The sequence below is a fragment of the Oncorhynchus nerka genome, linkage group LG22, assembly GCF_034236695.1.
Source record: "Oncorhynchus nerka isolate Pitt River linkage group LG22, Oner_Uvic_2.0, whole genome shotgun sequence".
NCBI classification, from domain to species: Eukaryota; Metazoa; Chordata; class Actinopteri; order Salmoniformes; family Salmonidae; genus Oncorhynchus; species Oncorhynchus nerka.
In genome coordinates, this window is record NC_088417.1 from 19,739,824 (window position 1) to 19,763,592 (window position 23,769).

A 23,769-nucleotide genomic window follows, 5' to 3' on the forward strand; every position below is an offset into this window, starting at 1 on the left:
GTAGTCTCCTGAGGGGGAATAGGTTTTGTCGTGCCCTCTTCACGACTGTCATGGTGTGCTTGGACCATTAGTTAGTTGTTGATGTGGACACCAAGGAACTTGAAGCTCTCAACCTGCTCCACTACAGCCCCGTCGATGAGAATGGGGGCGGGGCATACTCTGTCCTATTTTTCCTGTAGTCCACAATAATCTCCGTTGTCTATATCACGTTGAGGGAGAGGTTATTGTCCTGGCACCACACGGCCAGGTCTCTGACCTCCTCCCTATAGGCTATCTGGTAGTTGATCAGGCCTACTGCTGTTGTGTCATCTGCAAACTTAATAGTGGTGTTGGAGCCGTGCAGTCATGAGTGAACAGGGAGTACAGGAGGGGACTGACCACTCTGTCCGCCGCCTGGTAACCACACACCTACCTCTTTCCTCTTCTTTCCCCCCAGCTTTAAAAGAGTTGTATTCACAGGATAGCAGGATATCAGCTCTGCCCAAATATATGCCTCTCCTGTGACACCTGGTGGTTCTACAGCTGAATTACAACCCTCTGGTAGAAGTTATGCCTCAGGGCTATACAACTCTACCTAAAGGAGACTGGAGACAAGCTCCGCAAGGCCATACAGATACTACTAACATACAAACACACGTACAGGTGCATGTAAATAACTGAAGGGTGAACACAGTCTTGTGGCACACAGGAGATCTGGGTTTTTGAACCCAGTTGGTCACACACATAGTGTTTCTGCGAACAGATCCAGGCATGTTGGCAGGGGCTGATGGTCCAGAGGGGCTTCGGAATGTTCCGAGAACTGGAGAACGACAGAAGAAGAGTGATGGAAGAGAGGAACTTGCAGTGAAAGAGAAGAAAGCACCCGCCAGCAAGAAGAATAAATGATTCGGGTTCTGTTTCTACCGGAGATGAGAGGAGAATGTGAAACCCATTAAACACAATATGACACACTCTACTTTCCGCCTGCACAATTATTACACACTCTCCAAGATGTCAAACGTGTTATTCATGTACCCGGTGCATAATTTATTGAAACAATCAGCATGTCAGAGTGAAGCTAAAAGTCAAATGAACAGAGTTGGCCAAACAGCTCAGATCAGTAGACTCACAGTGTTAGTAGTTTTACTGATGTAAACTTCTTACTTTCATCAAAGTCATTATCAGCGGGAAAACAATGTGCAAACAGTATGGTGTATGTGCATGGTGCTTAACATCACAAGATTATTTTGGGTGCTTGATCTAAAAGACAACATAGTTAATGTGTTTGACCCATATGTTAGAAGTAATAAACATTAGATACATTTACATGAAATCAAACAAACAAAAGCCCCTCCAATTCCCTTCCCTCTTTCTAGCTCTACTCCTCATTGCGTTCCTCCTCTAGCCCCTCCTGATTGGCAGACGAAGCAAACGGGACGGGGTCCAACTCTAATAGTACTTTCCTCTTCCTGAGGGCGTGGTTTACCTGCTCCCGCTCCTGGAGGAGAGAAGGATGTAATAACATACATCTGATAGTTCCAGCCATTACAATTGGCCTGATTTTATGCCGTATAGATGAAAAGTCAGTACCAAGTCAGTGCGTGTGTGTGTGTGTACCTGGGCTGTGAGAGTCCATCGCTGAAGAGAGAGACGTGTCAGCGCAGGCAGATGAGGAAAAGCAGAGAGCAGGGTTGGCAGCCAGGTCAGGGGTGAGGGGTTGGATGTCAGGAGTGAGGGTTTAGAGGTCAGGGGTCGCAGACTAAGGTCCAGCTCCTCCAGTGAGCCCAGCCCCCCCTCTCCTAGCAACCCACACCACCCCTCCTCCCCCACCCCTCCGTTATAGGACAGGTCCAACACACGCAGAGAGGACAGAACGCCACGCTTACATACCACAGCTAGGGGCAAAAGGAAAGATTATTAGACTCACCTGTATTTGTGTCAGTAGGTGTATAGAGTGCGTGATAGTGTGTATGCATGTGTGTACCCAGATGAAGCAGGTCGTCAGTGGTGAGGTCACAGCTGCTAAGGCGGAGCTCCTGGGTGGCTGACGGCTGCAGAGCTTCCAGTAGCAGTGCCAGACGCCCGCCCACCATCTTACTCCAGGACACATCTATACACTGCAGGTACGGCATAGCTAGAGCTGGAACACACACATACAGAATATTTTATTTGGATTCAAGCAGTCAAACAGAAGCCTCATCTTGAAGTACACTAGACTAGAATAAGAAGCAGCCAGTAATAGTGGAGTACCGAGTGCGCTGAGTGATTCCTGGTTCAGACTGCAGCCGTTGAGTGGGAGGAGTTTAATCTGTGACAGCGGGAGGGCGGAGACAATATCACTGACCACACCCCCAACCTCCTTATTGGATGACAGGTCCAGTTCCGTCAGCTCAGTGAGCGAGGGCAGTGCCTGGACTGGAGACAACACACACTCACATTCAAAGGTACGCATCAACTCAAGACATACCACTTCTCTCTCTCACACACACTCACTGAGGGCCTGTAGGTCTGTGTGTGTGAGGCAGCAGAGGTGCAGGTCCAGGCCGCCCAGATGTGAGAGGAGAGCCAGGTGAGGGGAGAGGAGGGACAGCCCCCCGGCCACACCCTTATTACAGGACAGGTCCAATTGACACAGGGAGCGGAGGCAGTGGAACGAACCACCTGTAGAAAGAGGGGTTGATCAAATTAACAGATCTATGAGGACTGATAGATGAATTAGCCCCTAGACAAACACTAATCGAATGGCCATTTTCTCTCCCTTATGTGTTTGACTGGCATCTTACCCAACAGGCCGAGGGATTGTGTGGTCAGGCCACAGTCGTGTAGTCGTAGGGTTGTAAGGGAGGGGGTGTGGCTTAGGGAAGGAACTAACCCCCCCAAACCCCACACGCTGCCTTTCCCTGGCTCTGTTTTGGACATGCTGCCTGTGAAAGAAAAACAACATCAAGAAAATCTAAATATCATCTGCAACTAGATCAACTGCCACCAATGTGCCTAATAGGACACATCACTGCACTCTATACTCCTCTGTAAACTGGTCATCTCTGTATACCCGTCGCAAGACCCACTGGTTGATGCTTATTTATAAAACTCTCTTAGGCCTCACTCCCCCCTATCTGAGATATCTACTGCAGCCCTCATCCCCCACATACAACACCCGTTCTGCCAGTCACATTCTGTTAAAGGTACCCAAAGCACACACATCCATGGGTCACTCGTCTTTTCAGTTCGCTGCAGCTAGCGACTGGAACGAGCTGCAACAAACACTCAAACTGGACAGTTTTATCTCAATCTCTTCATTCAAAGACTCAATCATGGACACTCTTACTGACAGTTGTGGCTGCTTTGTGTGATGTATTGTTGTCTCTACCTTCTTGCCCTTTGTGCTGTTGTCTGTGCCCAATATTTTGTTGTCTGTACCCTGTTTTGTGCAGCTACCATGTTGTGCTGCTGCCATGTTGTTGTCATGTTGTGTTGCTGCCATGCTGTTGTTATCTTATGTCTCTCTTTATGTAGTTTTGTCTTTCTTGTCGTGATGTGTGTGTGTCGTCCTATATTTTAATTTAATGCATTTTTAATCCCAGCCCCCGTCCCCGCAGGAGGCATATTTCCTTTTGGTAGGCCGTCATTGTAAATACGAATTTTATCTTAACTGACTTGCCTAGTTAAATAAAAGGTAAAAATGTTTTTATAATAAAAAATACAATTATAATATACTGTATATATATATATATATATATAAATTATCACAAAAGTGAGTACACCCCTCACATTTTTGTAAATATTTGAGTATATCTTTTCATGTGACAACACTGAAGAAATTACACTTTGCTACAATGTAAAGTAGTGAGTGTACAGCTTGTATAACAGTGCAAATTTCCTGTCCCCTCAAAAGATATACTCAAATATTTACAAAAATGTGAGGGGTGTACTCACTTTTGTGATATATATATACATACATACATACATACACACAGTGGGGCAAAAAAGTACTTAGTCAGCCACCAAGTTCTCCCACTTAAAAAGATGAGAGAGGCCTGTAATTTTCATCATAGGTACACTTCAACTATGACAGACAAAATTAGAATTGGTTTTCTCCAGAAAATCACATTGTAGGATTTTTAATGAATTTATTTGCAAATTATGGTGTAAAATAAGTATTTGGTCAATAACAAAAATTATATACCCTTTGTTGGCAATGACAGAGGTCAAAAGTTTTCTGTAAGTCTTCACAAGGTTTTCACACACTGTTGCTGGTATTTTGGCCCATTCCTCCATGCAGATCTCCTCTAGAGCAGTGATGTTTTGGGGCTGTTGCTGGGCAACATGGACTTTCAACTCCCTCCAAAGATGTTCTATGGGGTTGAGATCTGGAGACTGGCTAGGCCACTCCAGGACCTTGAAATGCTTCTTACGAAGCCACTCCTTCGTTGCCCGGGCGGTGTGTTTGGGATCATTGTCATGCTGAAAGACCCAGCCACGTTTCATCTTCAATGCCCTTGCTGATGGAAGGAGGTTTTCACTCAAAATCTCACGATACATGGCCCCATTCATTCTTTCCTTTACACGGATCAGTTGTCCTGGTCCCTTTGCAGAAAAACAGCCCCAAAGCATGATGTTTCCACCCCCATGCTTCACAGTAGGTATGGTGTTCTTTGGATGCAACTCAGCATTCTTTGTCCTCTAAACACGACGAGTTGAGGTTTTACCAAAAAGTTATATTTTGGTTTCATCTGACCATATGACATTCTCCCAATCTTCTTCTGGATCATCCAAATGCTCTCTAGCAAACTTCAGACGGGCCTGGACATGTACTGGCTTAAGCAGGGGGACACGTCTGGCACTCCAGGATTTGAGTCCCTGGCGGCGTAGTGTGTTACTGATGGCAGGCTTTGTTACTTTGGTCCCAGCTCTCTGCAGGTCATTCACTAGGTCCCCCCGTGTGGTTCTAGGATTTTTGCTCACCGTTCTTGTGATCATTTTGACCCCACGGGATGAGATCTTGTGTGGAGCCCCAGATCGAGGGAGATTATCAGTGGTCTTGTATGTCTTCCATTTCATAAGAATTGCTCCCACAGTTGATTTCTTCAAACCAAGCTGCTTACCTATTGCAGATTCAGTCTTCCCAGCCTGGTGCAGGTCTACAATTTTGTTTCTGGTGTCCTTTGACAGCTCTTTGGTCTTGGCCATAGTGGAGTTTGGAGTGTGACTGTTTGAGGTTGTGGACAGGTGTCTTTTATACTGATAACAAGTTCAAACAGGTGCCATTAATACAGGTAACAAGTGGAAGACAGAGGAACCTCAAAGAAGAAGATACAGGTCTGTGAGAGTCAGAAATCTTGCTTGTTTGTAGGTGACCAAATACTTATTTTCCACCATAATTTGCAAATAAATTCATTAAAAATCCTACAATGTGATTTTCTGGATTTTTTCTCATTTTGTCTGTCATAGTTGAAGTGTACCTATGATGAAAATTACAGGCCCCTCTCATCTTTTTAAGTGGGAGAACTTGGTGGCTATTGGTGGCTGACTAAATACTTTTTTGCCCCACTGTATATAAACTGCAACAAATGAGTAAGGGCTGGCCCCCTTTTCAATTTAGGATTGTTGGCTTCTAGCACCCTTTTACTGTTTTTTTTATAATAAAGAGTTGAGCACCGTCCTCTGCGTCGGTCTGTGTGTGGGCCAGGAGAGGGTTGCAAGACGCATCCAACACACACAGTCTGGGGAGAACACTCACTATACCACCTGGGATGAGAGAGAGAGGGGAGAGAGACCTTTCATTTAATCTCGTACAACTTTGTGTTTGTGTGTGTGTCTGTGCATGCATACGTACCCAGTATAGTAGCGTCAGTTTCAGTGAGCTGGCAGGCCACCAAGTAGAGCTCTCTAAGGGTTGGGTGGAGTTTACCCACAATGCCTTGCAAAGCTGAGCCACCAATACCAGCATTCCAGGACAGGTCCAGAACCTCCAAAACCGGAACACACTTCAATGCCTCACCTACACAACACACACAGGCAGTCTGCAAAATTGCCACTAATGTAAAGAAACAGTAAGTGTTTAGGTTAGAGTCTCTTTTTAAGCCCCACCCAGAGCAGTGATGTCATCAGCAGTCAGCCTACAGCACGAGAGCCTGAGGGTTCTGAGTCCACCCACGTTCTGGAGGTGAGAGGTCAATGATCTCAGACATCCTCCAATCAGCTCGTTCCATGAGAGGTCCATCTCCTCCAATAGAGACAGAGAGGGGAGCAAGGTAGCTGAGAGAGAGAGACAGGGTGGGCACAAAAAGATGACACCAACATAATATGACGAGTATGTGCGTGTATGTCTTGAAATGTACATTTGATTTGTGGATCCAAATAAAGTATTTAAATGTATGTGTGTACTAACCCAGTTCCAGTACATCAGTAGCAGTGAGGTCACAGTGAGCCAGACTCAAAGTCCTGCTGTCTGCTCTCTTCCCCAGCCTCTTGACAAACACACACACACGACCCCAGCCCATGTCACACACACTCTCTGCTGGGTCAGTTGGGCCAGGAACGACACCTGGGACACAACACAAACACCAAACATATCACACGTTAAGTTATCCTGAGACACACTACAATTCCAGTAAAATGGTACTGACTATGGGCACTAAATACTTTTGCTGCTTATTGAGGTTCTCACAGTCCTCTCACCTGCGCCGTCCCTCTCCTCCTCCGCCTCTCTGTCCTCAGGAAGCCCTCCACTCTCGGCTTGGCGGGACAGGAAGCGGCCAGACGTTGACTTCCTGTCTGAGGTCGTGCGTTTCCTGCGGATCTGGTTCATGATGAGGTCAAACGGCGAACGTCCCCGCCCCCGCTGGACATCTGGCCAATCACAAACAGACATGATTAGATGCCTACTCAATCCCAAATGGACCCTTACCCTCTACCCCAACCCAGTTCTTGAGAGCCACAGGGTGTGCAGTATTTTGTTCCAGCTCAGCTCTAACACACCTACCTACTCAGTCAAGTGATCAATTGAGTCAAGGACTGACGTATGGCCATAACAACAGATCAATCAGATTTTCCAATCTCATTCCAAACATTTGTCATATTTTAATCATCAGTAGGACATAATCAGTTGGCTAGGTGATCAATATGGGAGCCTAGACCTGTATAGGAGCAAAAACATAAAGCAACATACCTGATGATTCCATTCTTCAGTGCAGCTCAGCAACTCAAAGAGCTCTGTAACAGCTTATGATCAGACGGTGCACAGATCAAAAACACGTTGACACAGATACCATTTCACATGACAATTTCTGCCTAGAACTTCTGTATTCAATCTTTTGAGTAATAGGCCTACCGAATTTAACACTGAAATCTTATTAAAAACGCAATCGACCTCCCCCAAAGAAACACAAGCTGCGTGCGTCGTCTCTTTTATTGCGAAAAACATTACATTTTTCGGCATTTAAAGTTTACCATACATACTTTTTGATCCGTGTTATTGCTTGACCGCCGAACTGCGTCCGTCGCAGGTGTAGGCTACTTCAGCTCCAAGTAGAGGCTGTCCTGTACAGATATAGGATCGGCTTGCCGTCCCCAAACCCCCTTCAGCTCAATAAACGCCAAATTGACCTTGGATCACCGTCTACATTTGCGACTCCTTCGGATATTGTCACTCCGTGTTGACGCGTGGTGTCTCGTGCTCTTCAGGTGCTGTCTGCAGTTCTTTATCACAGCAAATCTCCGCATATTTCTACAATGTATCTAATTAAAATCAGATTTTTAAACCTACCCACTCTGGTAGCCATATGCCAAACTGTAACATTAAATTAAGACCAAAAAGCAACTTTTGTTTTCATTACTTACGATATAGCCTAGTCAATTTTGACTTTGTGGCTGTGGTAACGAGTGACAACCATCAGGTGTGCCATCCATCCAGGAAGTAGACTTCGGAACTCCTTTAGTAAACAAAAACGACAGCTTGCAACATAATAAAGATTGAGCTAAAATCAATTTTTTCATCTAGGTCAAACAGAGATGATTGAATAACGCTGAAATATTTGGATTGATCAATAAATATTTTATTTATTAGAAGATTACATTCATATAATAACTTAATTATCATTATATTACATATCACCCAAGGATAATAATGCTATAAGACTACTCAAAGGAAACATGTGGACTTTAAGTAGCCTACATATTGACTTAATGTAAATATTTAGCAATTTTTTACTGGAAATATCTAAGTACAGTAAAAGATGGTTCCCAAAAATCGAACAAATAATTCAACTCTCGACCTCTGCATAAAAGGGTATGAATCTGAAATGAGACAGTGACAAGGGGCATTGCTATCTCATTTACATACGACAAACACTTTTCCAGGCGTTGTGAGATCTGATTATTTGTGCAACACAACTGCAATAAAGAAGACCTGAAACGCAACTACGTATCATCTCTAACTAACTGTGCTGGATTTGCACAGAGGCCTTCATTGGTAAGATCCTCAGAGGATGGAGACTACAGCTAAATCAAATCAAATTTATATAGCCCTTCTTACATCAGCTGATATCTCAAAGTGCTGTACAGAAACCCAGCCTAAAACCCCAAACAGCAAGCAATGCAGGTGTAGAAGCATGGTGGCATAACTCCCTAGAAAGGCCAAAACCTAGGAAGAAACCTAGAGAGGAACCAGGCTATGTGGGGTGGCCAGTCCTCTTCTGGCTGTGCCAGGTGGAGATTATAACAGAACATGGCCAAGATGTTCAAATGTTCATAAATGACAAGCAGGGTCAGATAATAATCACTGCCTCCCGGGTGGCGCAGTGGTCTAAGGCACTGCATTGCAGTGCTAGCTGTATCGCAGTGCGGCTTGGTTGGGTTGTGTTTCGGAGGACGCATGACTCTCGACCTTCGTCTCTCCCGAGCCCGTACGGGAGTTGTAGCGATGAGACAAGATAGTAACTACTAAAAACAATTGGATACCACGAAATTGGGGGTAAAAAAATAAATACAAATACAATAATAATAATCACAGTAGTTGTCGAGGGTGCAACAAGTCAGCACCTCAGGAGTAAATGTCAGTTGGTTTTTCATAGCCGATCATTGAGAGTATCTCTACCGCTTCTGCTTTTGAGAGTTGATAACAGCAAGTCTGGGACAGGTAGCACGTCCGGTGAACAGGTCAGGGTTCTATAGCCGCAGGCAGAACAGTTGAAACTGGAGCCGCAGCACGGCCAGGTCGACTGGGGACAGCAAGGAGTCATCATGCCAGGTAGTCCTGAGGCATGGTCCTAGGGCTCAGGTCCTCCGAGAGAGAGAAAGAGAGAATTAGAGAGAGCATACTTAAATTCACACAGGACACCGGATAAGACAGGAGAAATACTCCAGATATAACAGACTGACAGAAAGATCTCCGCCACGGCACAACCCATCGAAGTGTCGGAATCGCCAGTAGTCACTCTCGATGGTTCCTTTCCTCTGCACAGACTCTGTGACCACACCCAGGTACCAATTTGTATTTTGCACAACTTCAACATCCCAGCTATGTGTCCCTGAGTTAACTCCATCACAACCCATGATCCATGTAAAGTAATCAAATCTCTCTGGGTGGTCAGGAAGCTTCTGTGTCTCTTCACTCTCTCGCACACTGATCAGATCCTTAGACAATGTGAGATCTGGATGGACAGTGTTGGGGTCCAGAATCACAGGATCTGAAGACAGGGAGAACAAGGTCCTCTTTCTAACAAGGTCCTCTCTGTTCTTGCAAACGCTGTGACTACATGGCAGGATGACAGGATCCCTGGAGATGTCATGGCACAGAGGACAGGAGAGATCCTCCTCTGGGAGAGACAGTTTTGGAGGCTTTGTCTCCTCTGGTGGAAGAGGTTCAGGAGCAGTGTTCTCCTCTGATTGAGGTTTATCTGTCTCCTCTGTAATTGCTGAAATAAAAGGTTTCCGTTTCAATATTGGTTATAAGAACCCCAAGACTTCACTTTGTCAGACAGTGAGGGAAAATGTACAGTAAGTGATATTTCAAACCTAATGTGAGTAATTACCTGATGGGTTGTCAATTTGTAGTCCCTCGGCAAGAATGTTGAGATTTATCTTCCTGAGGATCTCCAGCATTCTCAAGTCCATAGGGCTGCATCATGATATCCACAGTGTTCTCTCTCAGCATGCTCCAACTGGGCCTTTGGGATGTGACTGAAGTAATCAGCACACCATTATTCTGGTGCCATTTAAATCTCCTTTCTTCAGCTCCTCCAAAGTGTTCAGCAGCAGCTCAGGAACTGATTTCCCCAGTGGATCACCAGATAGACGACCACAAAGTGGTTTGCTTTATCGTTTTTGGAAGGCAGTATTCATGCATTTCCCATTATCCTATAACATTCAGACCGAGCTGAATGTTATAGCACTGAGCTGAACTTTATCCCAACAGGTGAGTTAGGGGTGGAGTTTACAGATAAATCATTACTGAGTGTGTTTTTAGCTGTACTCAGGCTTTACATGTGACTTCTCTCATGTTTTTAGGTCGCTCTGGATAAGAGCGTCTGCTAAATGACTTAAATGTAAATGTTAATACATTATTCATAAACCCTTTGTATTCTTGCCACTTGTCTGCTTTAATTGGACAGAAACATGTGTAAATAGATCATTGCATAATAAAAAGTATCCAATCAAACCCTATAGAATATTAAAGAACAAACTCACAGGCTTTTGTTCCAAATGTGTATTTTATTAGATTTCACTGAAAGCTGTTAACAGCAGAACACACAGCACTATCAACCATCTGTTACTCCAGGGCTTATTCAGGATGGAGCAACGCTTACTGTACAGCCAGATAGAAATATATAAAATAGAAAAGGACAGGATTCTCTGTCATGTGGAATTAATAGGAACTCATGTAATCTCAGCTCTATCCATTACATTTCTATCTGTAGCGTTGTGAGTGTTGCCCCCTGTTCCATCATTTCCAGTCCTGCTTTGGGAGATAGTCATCTTAAAACCCCAGACCAGCTACCTTTCTTTACCCTCCCTGGCTGCATGTCAGTACTTTACGGTGTCTTCCTCGTTCGTCTGCACTGATCTGAAAACAAGACAGATGAAAACAGTAGATATCTATGAGGAACCTGCTTTTACCGGTCACAGTTCTTTATTTATCAGTGCAGATGTAGGAGAGGAGACGTAGTGAGGAAGCCAGTATAGATATTTAAGATGCCGCCTCCTTCCTTCCCTCTCCCGGGTCAGGTATCCCTCTCTCGGCAGCTGTACAGGTGTGTGTATGTATGAAAAAGAGTATGTTGGGTGTGTAGTCTTGTTGAGAGGGTGTCACCATGGAGACACACTTCCTGTTTGGTTGCTCAGTCGTCGTCCACAGTAGGGGTGATGGTCACACCCCTCCTGATCTGGCCCCAGCCAATCAGACTGCAGAGAGAAAATAGACAACCAATGATGCGATAGTCAGGGTAAACACACACATACATATATATATATGAAATCCAGTAAAATCAACCCCTCCCCTCTCTCTTACCGCCAATGTTTCTCCACACGACGGCTGAGAGCGATCTTCTCTCCAACCTCTGTACAGACAGGGTTGGTCAGGACGATCTTGGCCAGATCAGCCTTCACTGCACTCACTCTGCCGCCCGTAGACAGACTCCCGATGTTCACCATCAACACCTCGTTCTTAGACAGCTTCTGGACCTGAGGGGAAAACCACAGAAACAGAAAGAAGACTGAGTTGGAGTAGACAAAACCTCTCACTTACTGACACACTCTCACTGGGTAAGTCTCTAAAGACGCTTTCTCCTCTAAATTTAATTTTAATATTTTGTCTGTTACCATCCACAACATTGCAACAGCAAGCATAGGAGTATCAGGCTACAGTTCCAAGGGTACAGTGCTGACCTTGGCGGCCTTCTTGTCTCCTTCAGTGCGGACTCCCAGAAGCCTCCTCAACAGGAAGTAGGAGATTTCCAGTTCTGTGAAGATCTCAGGTAGTGCTCCGACCGCTCCCAGCACCTGGCCAACCATACGGTCAGCTCTGCACAGGGTCGGATCAATCTTAGTGCCTACACCTGGATAGGACAGAAAACACACATACCTGAGTATTTAAACCTATATTAGAAAGAACATACACCTGACCCACCATACTGTCACAGTAACACACAAGTACATACCGATGAGTCCTCCGGGTGCTGCGTACTGTAAGTCGTTGTGTTCAGCAAAAAGTGAGACGATCTTGGAGAAGATGGGTTTACACATCAGCTTCCCCTCATGGTCCTTAGACACGATGCCAGGACGCACCTCCAACTCCTGACCCACCTGGAGAGGGACCAATATATAAAAGGAGGGAGGCAGGTAGTGAGAGAAATAGGAGGGAGATGAGACAAGAAAGAGAAAGACAGGGTGAATGAGACAGGAGAGGAGAAACAGAGAGAGGAGGGAGTGACAGAGACCAGGGAATGAAAGTGAGTGAGAGCTTCATGAGAACTTTGCGCCATAGGACCACTTACCCATGATGCCTTGGGGAAGAGGAAGTGAGTCCTACCTTGAGCACGCCTTTTAGAATACTGCCTCCGGCCACACCTCCTTTCAGGTCGTCAACCTCACATCCCGGCTTGTTGACATCAAACGACCGGATCACTGAAACACACAAACTCAAACCACATTAACACACACCCACAAAACATACACACAACACATGATAAACTGGTACAAGTCATCACGTGTCTATTCTTACCAATCAGTCTAGGTTCTGAGGTGAAGTCTCTGATGGGGACAGGGATCTTCTTGACAATGTATTCACACACCACCTCTATGTTGTACTTCAGCTGGGCTGAGATAGGAATAATAGGTGCTCCCTCTGCCACTGTACCTACACACAACAGGAGAGAGGTTACACACACTTTAAAAGGAGAGGCAGAGGGGTTAAACATCTACATTCACTACGCTCATGCAAACAAACACATTCAGAAACACACACACACACAATGCTTTACAGGACAGAGCTATTCCAGCCACTGACCCTGTACGAAGGCTAGGATCTGTTCGTACTGCTCCTTGGCCTGGCTCTCCTTGACCAGATCAATCTTGTTCTGGAGGATTAGGATGTGTTTGAGCTTCATGATCTCTATGGCAGCCAGGTGCTCAGAGGTTTGGGGCTGGGGACACGACTCGTTACCCGCTGGGAGAGAGGAAGGAGAGGTGTTAGACAAAGCAGTGTATGTATGTATCAAATCAAAATCAAATCAATGTTTATTGGTCACATAACATATGCACCCGCACGCCTGACCAGCATCACCACCCTGGATGGTTCCAACCTTGAATATGTGGACATCTATAAGTACCTAGGTGTCTGGCTAGACTGTAAACTCTCCTTCCAGACTCATATCAAACATATCCAATCTAAAATCAAATCTAGAGTCGGCTTTCTATTCCGCAACAAAGCCTCCTTCACTCACGCCGCCAAACTTACCCTACCCACCACTGCGACTTGTATGCTCTAGTCGGCTGGCCCTCGCTACATATTCGTCGCCAGACCCACTGGCTCCAGGTCATCTACAAGTCCATGCTAGGTAAAGCTCCGCCTTATCTCAGTTCACTGGTCACGACGGCAACACCCATCCGTAGCACGAGCTCCAGCAGGTGTATCTCACTGATCATCCCTAAAGCCAACACCTCATTTGGCCGCCTTTCGTTCCAGTTCTCTGCTGCCTGTGACTGGAACGAATTGCAAAAATCGCTGAAGTTGGAGACTTTTATCTCCCTCACCAACTTCAAACATCTGCTATCTGAGCAGCTAACCGATCGCTGCAGCTGTACATAGTCTATCGGTAAATAGCCCAGCCATTTTTACCTACCTCATCCCCATACTGTTTTTATTTATTTACTTTTCTGCTCTTTTGCACACCAATATCTCTACTTGTACATGACCATCTGATCATTTATCACTCCAGTGTTAATCTGCAAAATTGTAATTATTCGCCTACCTCCTCATGCCTTTTGCACACAATGTATATAGACTCCCCCTTTTTTTGTCCTACTGTGTTATTGACTTGTTAATTGTTTACTCCATGTGTAACTCTGTGTTGTCTGTTCACACTGCTATGCTTTATCTTGGCCAGGTCGCAGTTGCAAATGAGAACTTGTTCTCAACTAGCCTACCTGGTTAAATAAAGGTGAAAAAAAAAAAAAAACATCTGTTAATCGCAGCAATGTCAGAGTCCGGAATAAAACAAACACACATACCGGTCAAAAGTTTTAGAACACCTACTCTTTCAAAGGTTTTTCTTATTTTTACTATTTTCTACATTGTAGAATAATAGTGAAGACATCAAAACCATGAAACAACACAGTAACCAAAAAAAAGTGTTACAACAAATCAAAATATATATTATATTTGAGATTCTTCAAATAGCTATCCTTTTCCTTGATGACAGCTTTGACTGGCTTGGCATTCTCTGAACCAGCTTCACCTGGAATGTTTTTCCAACAGTCTTGAAGGAGTTCCCACATATGCTGAGCACTTGTTGGCTGCTTTTCCTTCACACCAACTCTTCCCAAACCATCTCAATTGGGTTGAGGTCGGTGATTGTGGAGGCCAGGTCATCTGATGCAGCACTCCATCAATCTCCTTGGTCAAATAGCCCTCACACAGCCTGGAGGTGTATTTTGGATCATTGTCCTGAAGAAAAACAAATGATAGTCCCACTAAGCACAAACCAGATGGGATGGCGTATCACTGCAGAATGCTGTGGTAGCCATGCTTGATAAGTGTGCCTTGAATTCTAAATGAGTCACAGTGTCACCAGCAAAGCACCACCAAACCATCATACCTCCTCCTCCATGCTTCACAGTGGGGAACCACACATGTGGAGATCATCTGTTCACCTACTCTTCGTCTCACAAAGACACGGCAGTTGGAACCAAAGGACAGATTTCCACTGGTCTAATGTCCATTGCTCGTGTTTCTTGGCCCAAGCAAGTCTCTTCTTATTATTGGTTTCCTTTAGTAGTGGTTTGTTTGCAGCAATTCGACCATGAAGGCCTGATTCACGCAGTCTCCTCTGAACAGTTGATGTTGAGATTGTCGGTTACTTCAACTCTGTGAAGCATTTATTTGGGCCGCAATCAGAGGTGCAGTTAACTTTAATGAACTTATCCTCTGGGTCTTCCTTTCCTGTGGCGGTCCTCATGAGAGCCAGGTTGAGAGCCAGGTTGAGAGCCAGGTTCATCCTAGCGCTTGATGATCTTTGCGACTGCATTTGAAGAAATGTTAAAAGTTCTTGAAATTTTCCAGATTAAAGTAGGGAAAATATATATATTGTCAAACTGAATGTATTCAACTGAAATGTATCTTCCACATTAACTTTGAGAGAGGTACGAGGAGCTGCCCAGAGAACAGTGGGTAAACTGCCGTGCTCAGGGGAAGAATAACACATTTTTACCTTGTCAACTCGGGGATTTGATCCAGCAACCTTCCGGTTAGTGGTCCAACGCTCTAACCACTAGGCTACCTGCCACCCCCAAGTAATGATGGACTGTGGTTTCTCTTTGCTTATTTGAGATGTTCTTGTCATAATATGGACTTGATATTTTACCAAATAGGGCTCCTGTATACCACCCCTACCTTGTTACAACACAACTGATTGGCTCAAACGTATTAAGGAAAGAAATTTCACAAATTAACAAGGCACACCTGTGAAATTCAATGCATTCCAGGTGACTACCTCATGAAACTAGTTGAGAGAATGCCAAAAGAGTGCAAAGCTGTCATCAAGGCAAAGGGTGAAGAATCTCAAATATATTTTGATTTGTTTAACACTTTTTGGTTACTACATGATTCCATGTGTTATTTCATAGTTTTGATGTCTTCACTATTATTCTACAATGTAGAAAATATTAAAACAAAGAAAAACCCTTGAAATGAGTAGGTGTCCAAACTTTTGACTGGTATTGTACATATAAATAATGGTGTGTATAAACATTATGGATATGATCAATTGAAATGTTTTGTTTAACGTTTAAAAACGACCACTATAGGTTTTCCGTTTAAAATGATAAGAAAAGAAAAATCATAAAATTCCACGTCAATTCACAACGTAGAATAACGATCCTATTATATATGTTTGACCGTAACGGCCGGTCAATGAATTTATATCCACCACAACCCTTTACAGACATACAACGCAGCTACAGACATACAACGCAGCTACACGTGATAACTTTTCAGACAATTAAAAAAAAGTGCCGCATCAGAAGAGTCTCTAGCTTTTCAGACAGTAGAATTCTGCTCAGGCATATCATGTTCTATTGTTTCCCTGACAACAAGAAACATTGCTGATTGATGTGCTGCTGTGTTGTTTCTAATGGTAGGGTAGCTAGATGTGCTTTATTTCTACTAAATGTCTTGGTAAGTCACAGTATTTCAATAACTTTAAAGCACTATTTTAAGAGAACGTGGTCTGCGTGCAGGCAGGCTGCGCGCAGCAGATCAAGATGTGATTGACAGTTCTGGTCGCATCGCGATAGTCCCGCTACAGAAGCAGCATTACTTTACAGACAAGTAAAACGCCGTTCATATCTCCAGAGAAGGTTTTGTGTCTGCATTTAAAAAGCCGTAGTGTAGCCTACCCTAACAGACCACATTCCATTATATCTGAAAAGGGTAATCGATACAGGCTACCGGTAGCCTACTGTCATTTCATATTATGAGAAAAAAAACACCTCCTCCCACTCAGTAACGAAGAGTACCCTGTGCTTACAAGACTGGCCAGAAGATACCTCTGTATCCCGGCAACATCTGTTCCATGAATAAACTAGGATATTCTAAATCAAATCTAAATGTTATGCCACAAGCACCGAATACAACACGTGTAGATCTTACCGTGAAATGCTTACATACAAGCCCTTAAACAACAATGCAGTTCAAGAAATAGAGTTATGAAAATATTTACTAAATAAATTAAAGTAAAAAATAACACTAAAAAGGCTATATACAGGGAGTACGGGTACAGAGTCAATGTGTACTTTGTAAAAACATGGGGGAAATACCATTTGTATTTCATTAACCTTTGACTATTGGATGTTCTTATAGGCACTTCGGTATTTCCAGTGTAACAGTATAGCTTCCATCCCTCTCCTCGCCACTACCTGGGCTCGAACCAGGAACACATCGACAACAGCCACCCTCGAAGCATCGTTACCCATGCAGAGCAAGGGGAACAACTACACCCAAGTTTCAGAGCAAGTGACGTTTGAAACTCTATTAGCGCGCACCCAGCTAACTAGCTAGCCATTTCACATCGGTTACACCAGCCTAATCTCGGGAGTTGATAGGCTTGAAGTCATAAACAGGACAATGCTTGAAGCATTGCAAAGAGCTGCTGGCAATACGCACGAAAGTGCTGTTTGAATGAATGCTTATGAGCCTGCTGGTGCCTACCATCGCTCAGTCAGCCTGCTCCATCAAATCATAGACTTAATTATAACATAATAACACATAGAAATACAAGCCTTAGGTCATTAATATGGTCGAATCCGGAAACTATCATTTCGAAAACAAAACGTTTATTCTTTCAGTGAAATACGGAACCGTTCCGTATCTTATCTAACAGGTGGCATCCCTAAGTCGAAATATTGCTGTTACATTGCACAACCTTCAATGTTATGTCATAATTACGTAAAATTCTGGCAAATTAGTTCACAATGAGCCAGGCGGCCCAAACTGTTGCATATACCCTGACTCTGCGTGCAATGAACGCAAGAGAAGTGACACAATTTCACCTGGTTAATATTGCCTGCTAACCTTTCTTTTAGCTAAATATACAGGTTTAAAAATATATACTTCTGTGTATTGCTTTTAAGAAAGGCATTGATGTTTATGGTTAGGTACACTTTGGAGCAACGACAATCCTTTTTCACGAATGAGCACCGCATCGATTATATGAAACGCAGGACACGCTAGATAAACTAGTAATATCATCAACCATGTGTAGTTATAACTAGTGATTATGATTGATTGATTGTTTTTTATAAGATAAGTTTAATGCTAGCTAGCAACTTACCTTGGCTTCTTACTGCATTCCCGTAACAGTCAGGCTCCTCGTGAGGTAGGTGGTTAGAGCATTGGACTAGTTAACCTTAAGGTTGCAAGATTGAATCCCTGAGTTGACAAGGTAAACATCTGTCGTTCTTGCCTCGTTAAATAAAGTTGTAAAAAATAAATAAATAAAAAAATCTGCAAAACCAGCATCCAAAAATACCGATTTCCGATTGTTATGAAAACCTGAAATCGGCCCTAATTAATCGGCCATTCCGATGAATCGGTCGACCTCTACAAGATAGCGGTATCTGGAACTGACAATTGATTTAACGGGTTGGTGATAAAACCTACAGCATGCATTTCATAGAATGACTTGGTGTTGGATAACGATGAGAGGAATCAAACTCTGGTTTCTATACAATAAGAACAGTCTTCACAACAAATGCTATCTGACTGGGGGGGATCCTCCTTTCTCATATATCAAGTCTCACCTTTTGAACCATTCCATACATCTGATGTTTGTCATGCAGGCTAAGAGGGTGCATCTCTGCTATAAAATATATTTGTATTCTTTCTATGCCCTAGCTGCTTGGCACGACAATCAAGAGTGTTGGGTCGACCAGCCTCACCGGCTGCCTTACATTTTGAATAAAGTAATATCCCGATCGGTGATTGACCTTGTCTTTCCTCATTATTGATTAGAATTTCAAGGACAAGAGAGAACAGTCTATGATTTGGGTGACTGGAGTCTTTGACCATTTTTTGAGTCTTCCTCTCACACACCGCCTAGTATATAGGTCCTGGATGGTATCAAGGCAACAGACCAGAGACTGAACACACACTCTCCTCATTAGCAAAGAGAAAGAGCAGGCAGGCCAGCGCAAGGGAGTGAGAGGGGCCGACAAAACCGTGCGCCTAGTAGTCTAGTTGTTAGAGTGTTGGACTAGTAACCGAAAGGTTGCATGATCGAATCCCAAAGCTGACAAGGTAAAAATCTGTCGTTCTGCCCCTGAACAAAGGCAGTTAACCTACTGTTCCAGGCCTATAACACAGAAAATTACATTTTTTGTGATAATTGCACTGTGATTTTAATTATGTAGGGGGTCAAAAAAATTATGTTTGGGATTTTTCTTAACGTTAAGGATCCAACTTTGTTTAAACGTAATTCCCAACGTTGTATAAATACTCCTAGCCTCATGGACATTATATGAATAGACAAGGTGTGTGTGGATGAGAATGACAATTCACCTCATATTAACATATCAGAGGTGGAGTCTTACCAATGAGGAGGAGGGCAGCGTCCATAACAGCTGCTCCGTTCAACATAGTGGCCATCAGAATGTCGTGACCAGGACAGTCCACAAAGGACACATGTCTGACCAGTTTGAAGTTGCCCTTGGTTCCAGGGATGTCTGTAGGGAACTCATCAGGAGTACTGGAGCCACACGACCTGTAGCACTCTGGCCTGGGACAGCTGGGGTCGTCCAGCTTGTACACCTAGAGCAGGGAGGGGAGGGCAGGTCAGTAGGGAAACATCACCTGTGCTACTGGTACTATGCCATTTCCATTCTCTCACATGTATTCTGCCCATGTCACAGCCCTTCCTCATGTGTGATCCTATTTATGTTAGGGTCAATGGCCACTGTTGCTTACCTTGGCATTAGCGTAACCTAGCTTGATTGTGATGTTCCTCTCCAGCTCGTTCTTGAAGCGGACAGTGTGAACCCCTGAGATGGCCTTGACCACCGTCGACTTCCCGTGGGCCACATGACCAATGGTGCCTACAGGGCAGGGAGGACAGAGAGTGTTACTGGAGGTGCTATGTGGAGGGTATTAGGGGTCAATGCTCACACGTAGGGCTACACTATTGATCAAGTTCACAGAAATCGCAATACTGACATGTGAAATACACATATCGCAAGATGTGGCATGCAATATTTTGAAACGCATCTCAGCAGTATGTAATGTCCGTTTTTATAGTTTACTCCTTTGTTTTTTCTCCTCAAGGCTGCTTCCCACACACAAACCCATGTTACTCAAGCTGCGCAGTTCCTCCTCCTCGCTGTTGGATTCACCCTATGTTTGCATGCTGTTCTATTTAGGTCAAATGCATCAACCGATTGTTCCAAACCAGAACATTCTATTTCTATGATTCCAACAGTTCACCCAAGTGTTTTGATTTATATTGCAAGTGCAATATTTGGTATATATATATATTTTTAAGCAATTACATTTTGTTCCCCTATGCTGCAGCCCCACAGCATAACATTGCCAATAATATGTCTGAATCCTTATTTCCACAAAGACAAATGTCAACATACAATCAGACAGGCTAGAATCAGATCAAGTGAGGGGTGTGTCATCTATGGCTGATTTCCCCAGGTCTCAAGTTAGACACCACTACTGTAGGGGATTGGTTCTGGTTCACTCACCAATGTTGATGGTGGCCTGTCTGCTGATGATCTCTTGAGAGAGAGGAGTCAGGGTGGACACATCCTGTTGAGAGAACACACACAGGTCATTGAAGTATGCAAAGTGTAGCACATGGGGATGTGAAACTTACTCCTCAACCTTGTCTTGCCACTTGAACCGCCAAACTGTAACTTTTAAGTGGCGCTGACTGGTAAGACGCTTCAGGAAAGCGGTCACGTCTGCTAGCAAGGCAGAGGTCCTGGGTTCAAGTCTGGTGGAATCAGGAGTGGTACTCGCTAAGCAAGCAGCAGTCCGTTATAAAATTATGGTATTTAATCTAGTGGGCTAATAACATTATGAGAGAGCTAGCCATGAGAAGTAAATAATGGATGATTTATTGTGTGAGTATCGTGAGCTATGACATTGTGAAGCAGACAGTGGAAGCCTAATCTATTCTGCATAATTAAACGGGACCTGTGGAGCGGCTGGAGGTTTACGTGACGTGCTCCTAGTGAAGTGACCATCAGGTGCTGATGATACCATGGTAAAATATCCCCATCAATAATATCGACTAATTGAACAACTAAATTACAGCGTATCTCAATAATATATTTTTAAAGTGTTGAGTATAGGTCATTCACACAAAGGAATGGGCTGTTGTTCAGTTGTGCTGCGACATTTCCTGTCCATTCAGGGAAGATGTGCACTGAACAGCTGTTTACTTTTAATTTCAGTGACAACTGCACAAACACGACTGACTTGGAGGAACAAATGTACTTGTAGGTCTAGAACGTTAATATATATAAAAGAGAAAACTGTCTTTACTCATTGGGCATGGCTGAATATGGACAATCCCCACGTTGCTACGACAGCCAAGCTAATGTTAGCTAGCTAGTTACTGTTAGCATGTGCCGGTAAAACAGTCCCCTTCTCAGAGCCCGCAACAACATCATTATTCATATTTTGTTCGGTGACTTTTAAAGAATCTAACCATCACTATCCATATCATCAATGTTGAAAAGATCAACACTCACCAGATCATTTAGATCTTGTTTGGAAAGATGAGGCTGACCCAGCGTTATTCCAGACTCGTCACCCGCCATCTTAAACGTAAAAGGAATTTGAGTATGTTGCGGTGATTGCCTGAAAGATTTAGTACACCAAATTCTACTCAGCAAGTTGTGTCTCCTGTAATATCACCAGTCAGACATGACAGTTGTCAGAAATTAGATGTTTCATCGTGTGTTATCGTGAATTGTATAATAGAAATGTATGATATATTTGGTGAACAACTCAAAAAAGGGTCCTTTCGTTAGGGATGATGCAATATTATAATTCACTAGCAATTCAAAGCCCTTCTTTACACAATATTCACTGGTGCTGTTGACAGCTACTGTGAAGTAACTGCATATAATTAATATCGTTTCATCGATTTGCTTTTGTTTGATTTACTCATCATAAAAGAAGTGAGAAAGAACTTAAGATACATGCGTTGGGTCCGTCCTTTATTGATGACGTCACTCGTTATTTGTCCATTTGTAGTTTTTTCATAAATCTTTATTGTCAAGTGTCCGCTCTATGTTAAATGATACATTATCGCTCTCATTTTCTCAATAGTATCTCATTCTCCATATCCCGTCAATCCTTCACCAGCACAGCCCCTCCACCATCAATAAGGGATCGTAGCTTTCACCTGGATTCAGTCTCTATGGGGGTGCCACAGGGTTCAATTCTTGGACCGACTCTCTTCTCTGTATACATCAATGAGGTCGCTCTTGCTGCTGGTGAGTCTCTGATCCACCACTACTAATTTATTTATTTTGCTCCTTTGCACCCCATTATTTTTATTTCTACTTTGCACATTCTTCCATTGCAAAACTACCATTCCAGTGTTTTACTTGCTATATTGTATTTACTTTGCCACCATGGCCTTTTTTGCCTTTACCTCCCTTCTCACCTCATTTGCTCACATTGTATATAGACTTGTTTATACTGTATTATTGACTGTATGTGTGTTTTACTCCATGTGTAACTCTGTGTCGTTGTATCTGTCGAACTGCTTTGCTTTATCTTGGCCAGGTCGCAATTGTAAATGAGAACTTGTTCTCAACTTGCCTAGCTGGTTAAATAAAGGTGAAATAAAATTAAAATAAATAAATTTGCTTGGTCAGTCTATGTCATGGAAAGACCAGGTGCTCATAATGTTTTCTACACTCACTGTATGTGATCGTATAGAAATGTAAGTAAGGTTTGAAATTATTGTGTTTTAGTCAATATTATATATGCTTGTGCTTCTTGCTGTCAATTTGTAGTCTACAAATTATTTTTAAGTAGGTTTTTGGGGTTATCTGTACTTTACTTTACTATATATATTTCTGACAACTTTTACTTCACTACATTCCTAAAGAAAATTATGTACTTTTTACACCCTCAATTTTCCCTGACACCCAAAAGTACTCGTTACATTTTGAATGCTTTATCAATTGAACATCCCTGCTCATCTCTACTGCCTCTGATCTGGCGGACTCACCAAACATAAATACTTTACATGTGAATAATGTCTGAGTGCTGGAGTGTGCCCCTGGCTATCCGTAAAAAAGAAAATATATGAAAATTGTGCCGCCTGGTTTGCATAATATAAAATTATTCATACTTTTACTTTGATACTTAAGTGTATTTGAGCAATTACATTTACTTTTGATACTTAAGTATATTTAAAACCAAATACTTTTTACTGGGTTACTTTGATTTTTACTTGAGTCATTTTCTATTAAGGTATCTTTTCTTTTCCTCAAGTATGACAATTGGGTACTTTTTTCACCACTGCCCACATCTTAATCTACAGTAGCTAATGATCTCTGGTCCATGGTGACAAATTGTCTGTTTGTGAGGTAGGATTTGAACTAGCCAATGGCCAGGCCAGTGAGACCAATGAGCTGCTCCAGTCTTTCCAGTGGGATGTTGTGGTTCACAATGTGAAAGTCTGCACTGAGGTCCAGGATGATCAGGATGCCCTATATACCCTGAATCAGCATAACGATAACCTTATGCATAACCAGGCCAAAACAGTAAGCTACAGCGCTGCTCAGTAGTGTAAAGAGTTTTAAATGTTGTGCTCCACCTGAAAAATGATTTGGGGTATAGACTCATTAACACTGCCCCAATGTAGAACTAACATGGATATGATGCAGAGATTCAGACAAGTCTTTAATGTTAATACCGGTAAGGAGGATGAGGGCGGGACATCAAAAGTGTGTGAGCAGGGTTGCTGGAACAGCCCGCTCTGGCTGATCCACCAAAAATCATTCCATCATTCTGTTTAACTGCTGAGAAAAAAAAGAAAGTGAGGGAGA

The 23,769-nt window shown here is 43.3% G+C and overlaps 2 protein-coding genes and 1 long non-coding RNA gene across 6 annotated transcripts; all 3 read right to left on the minus strand.

Annotated features, from left to right (window-relative positions):
- Nucleotides 1-993: 993 nt before the first annotated feature.
- lrrc31 (leucine rich repeat containing 31) lies at nt 994-7,904 on the minus strand. Of its 4 annotated transcripts, XM_029626430.2 has the most exons (14): nt 7,822-7,904; nt 7,441-7,719; nt 7,151-7,203; nt 6,661-6,831; nt 6,371-6,526; nt 6,070-6,237; nt 5,816-5,980; nt 5,638-5,727; nt 2,763-2,903; nt 2,473-2,640; nt 2,230-2,394; nt 1,964-2,119; nt 1,597-1,874; nt 994-1,477 (listed from the first exon to the last, which is right to left on the minus strand). In XM_029626430.2, exons 3-14 carry the CDS (start codon nt 7,161-7,163, stop codon nt 1,358-1,360), a joined length of 1,791 nt encoding a protein of 596 aa, XP_029482290.1. In that variant the 5' UTR covers nt 7,164-7,203; nt 7,441-7,719; nt 7,822-7,904; the 3' UTR covers nt 994-1,357. The 4 variants fall into 4 exon arrangements, with proteins under 4 accessions (XP_029482290.1, XP_029482291.1, XP_064863082.1 ...); XM_029626431.2 differs by having other exon boundaries at nt 7,151-7,194; nt 7,441-7,894; XM_065007010.1 differs by having other exon boundaries at nt 7,441-7,894.
- Nucleotides 7,905-8,014: 110 nt separating this feature from the next.
- On the minus strand, nt 8,015-10,383 carry LOC135563879 (uncharacterized). The gene is made up of 2 exons (XR_010460620.1): nt 10,014-10,383; nt 8,015-9,896 (listed from the first exon to the last, which is right to left on the minus strand). It is a non-coding gene; the product is annotated as an uncharacterized LOC135563879 (long non-coding RNA).
- A 289-nt stretch (nt 10,384-10,672) lies between these two features.
- On the minus strand, nt 10,673-21,555 carry LOC115104972 (eukaryotic translation initiation factor 2 subunit 3). The gene is made up of 11 exons (XM_029626432.2): nt 21,451-21,555; nt 20,437-20,500; nt 19,658-19,785; nt 19,285-19,501; nt 12,986-13,144; nt 12,701-12,835; nt 12,509-12,603; nt 12,138-12,282; nt 11,866-12,035; nt 11,489-11,661; nt 10,673-11,382 (listed from the first exon to the last, which is right to left on the minus strand). The coding sequence occupies exons 1-11, from the start codon at nt 21,517-21,519 to the stop codon at nt 11,319-11,321; spliced, it is 1,419 nt and encodes a 472-aa protein (XP_029482292.1). The 5' UTR covers nt 21,520-21,555; the 3' UTR covers nt 10,673-11,318.
- Nucleotides 21,556-23,769: the final 2,214 nt, after the last annotated feature.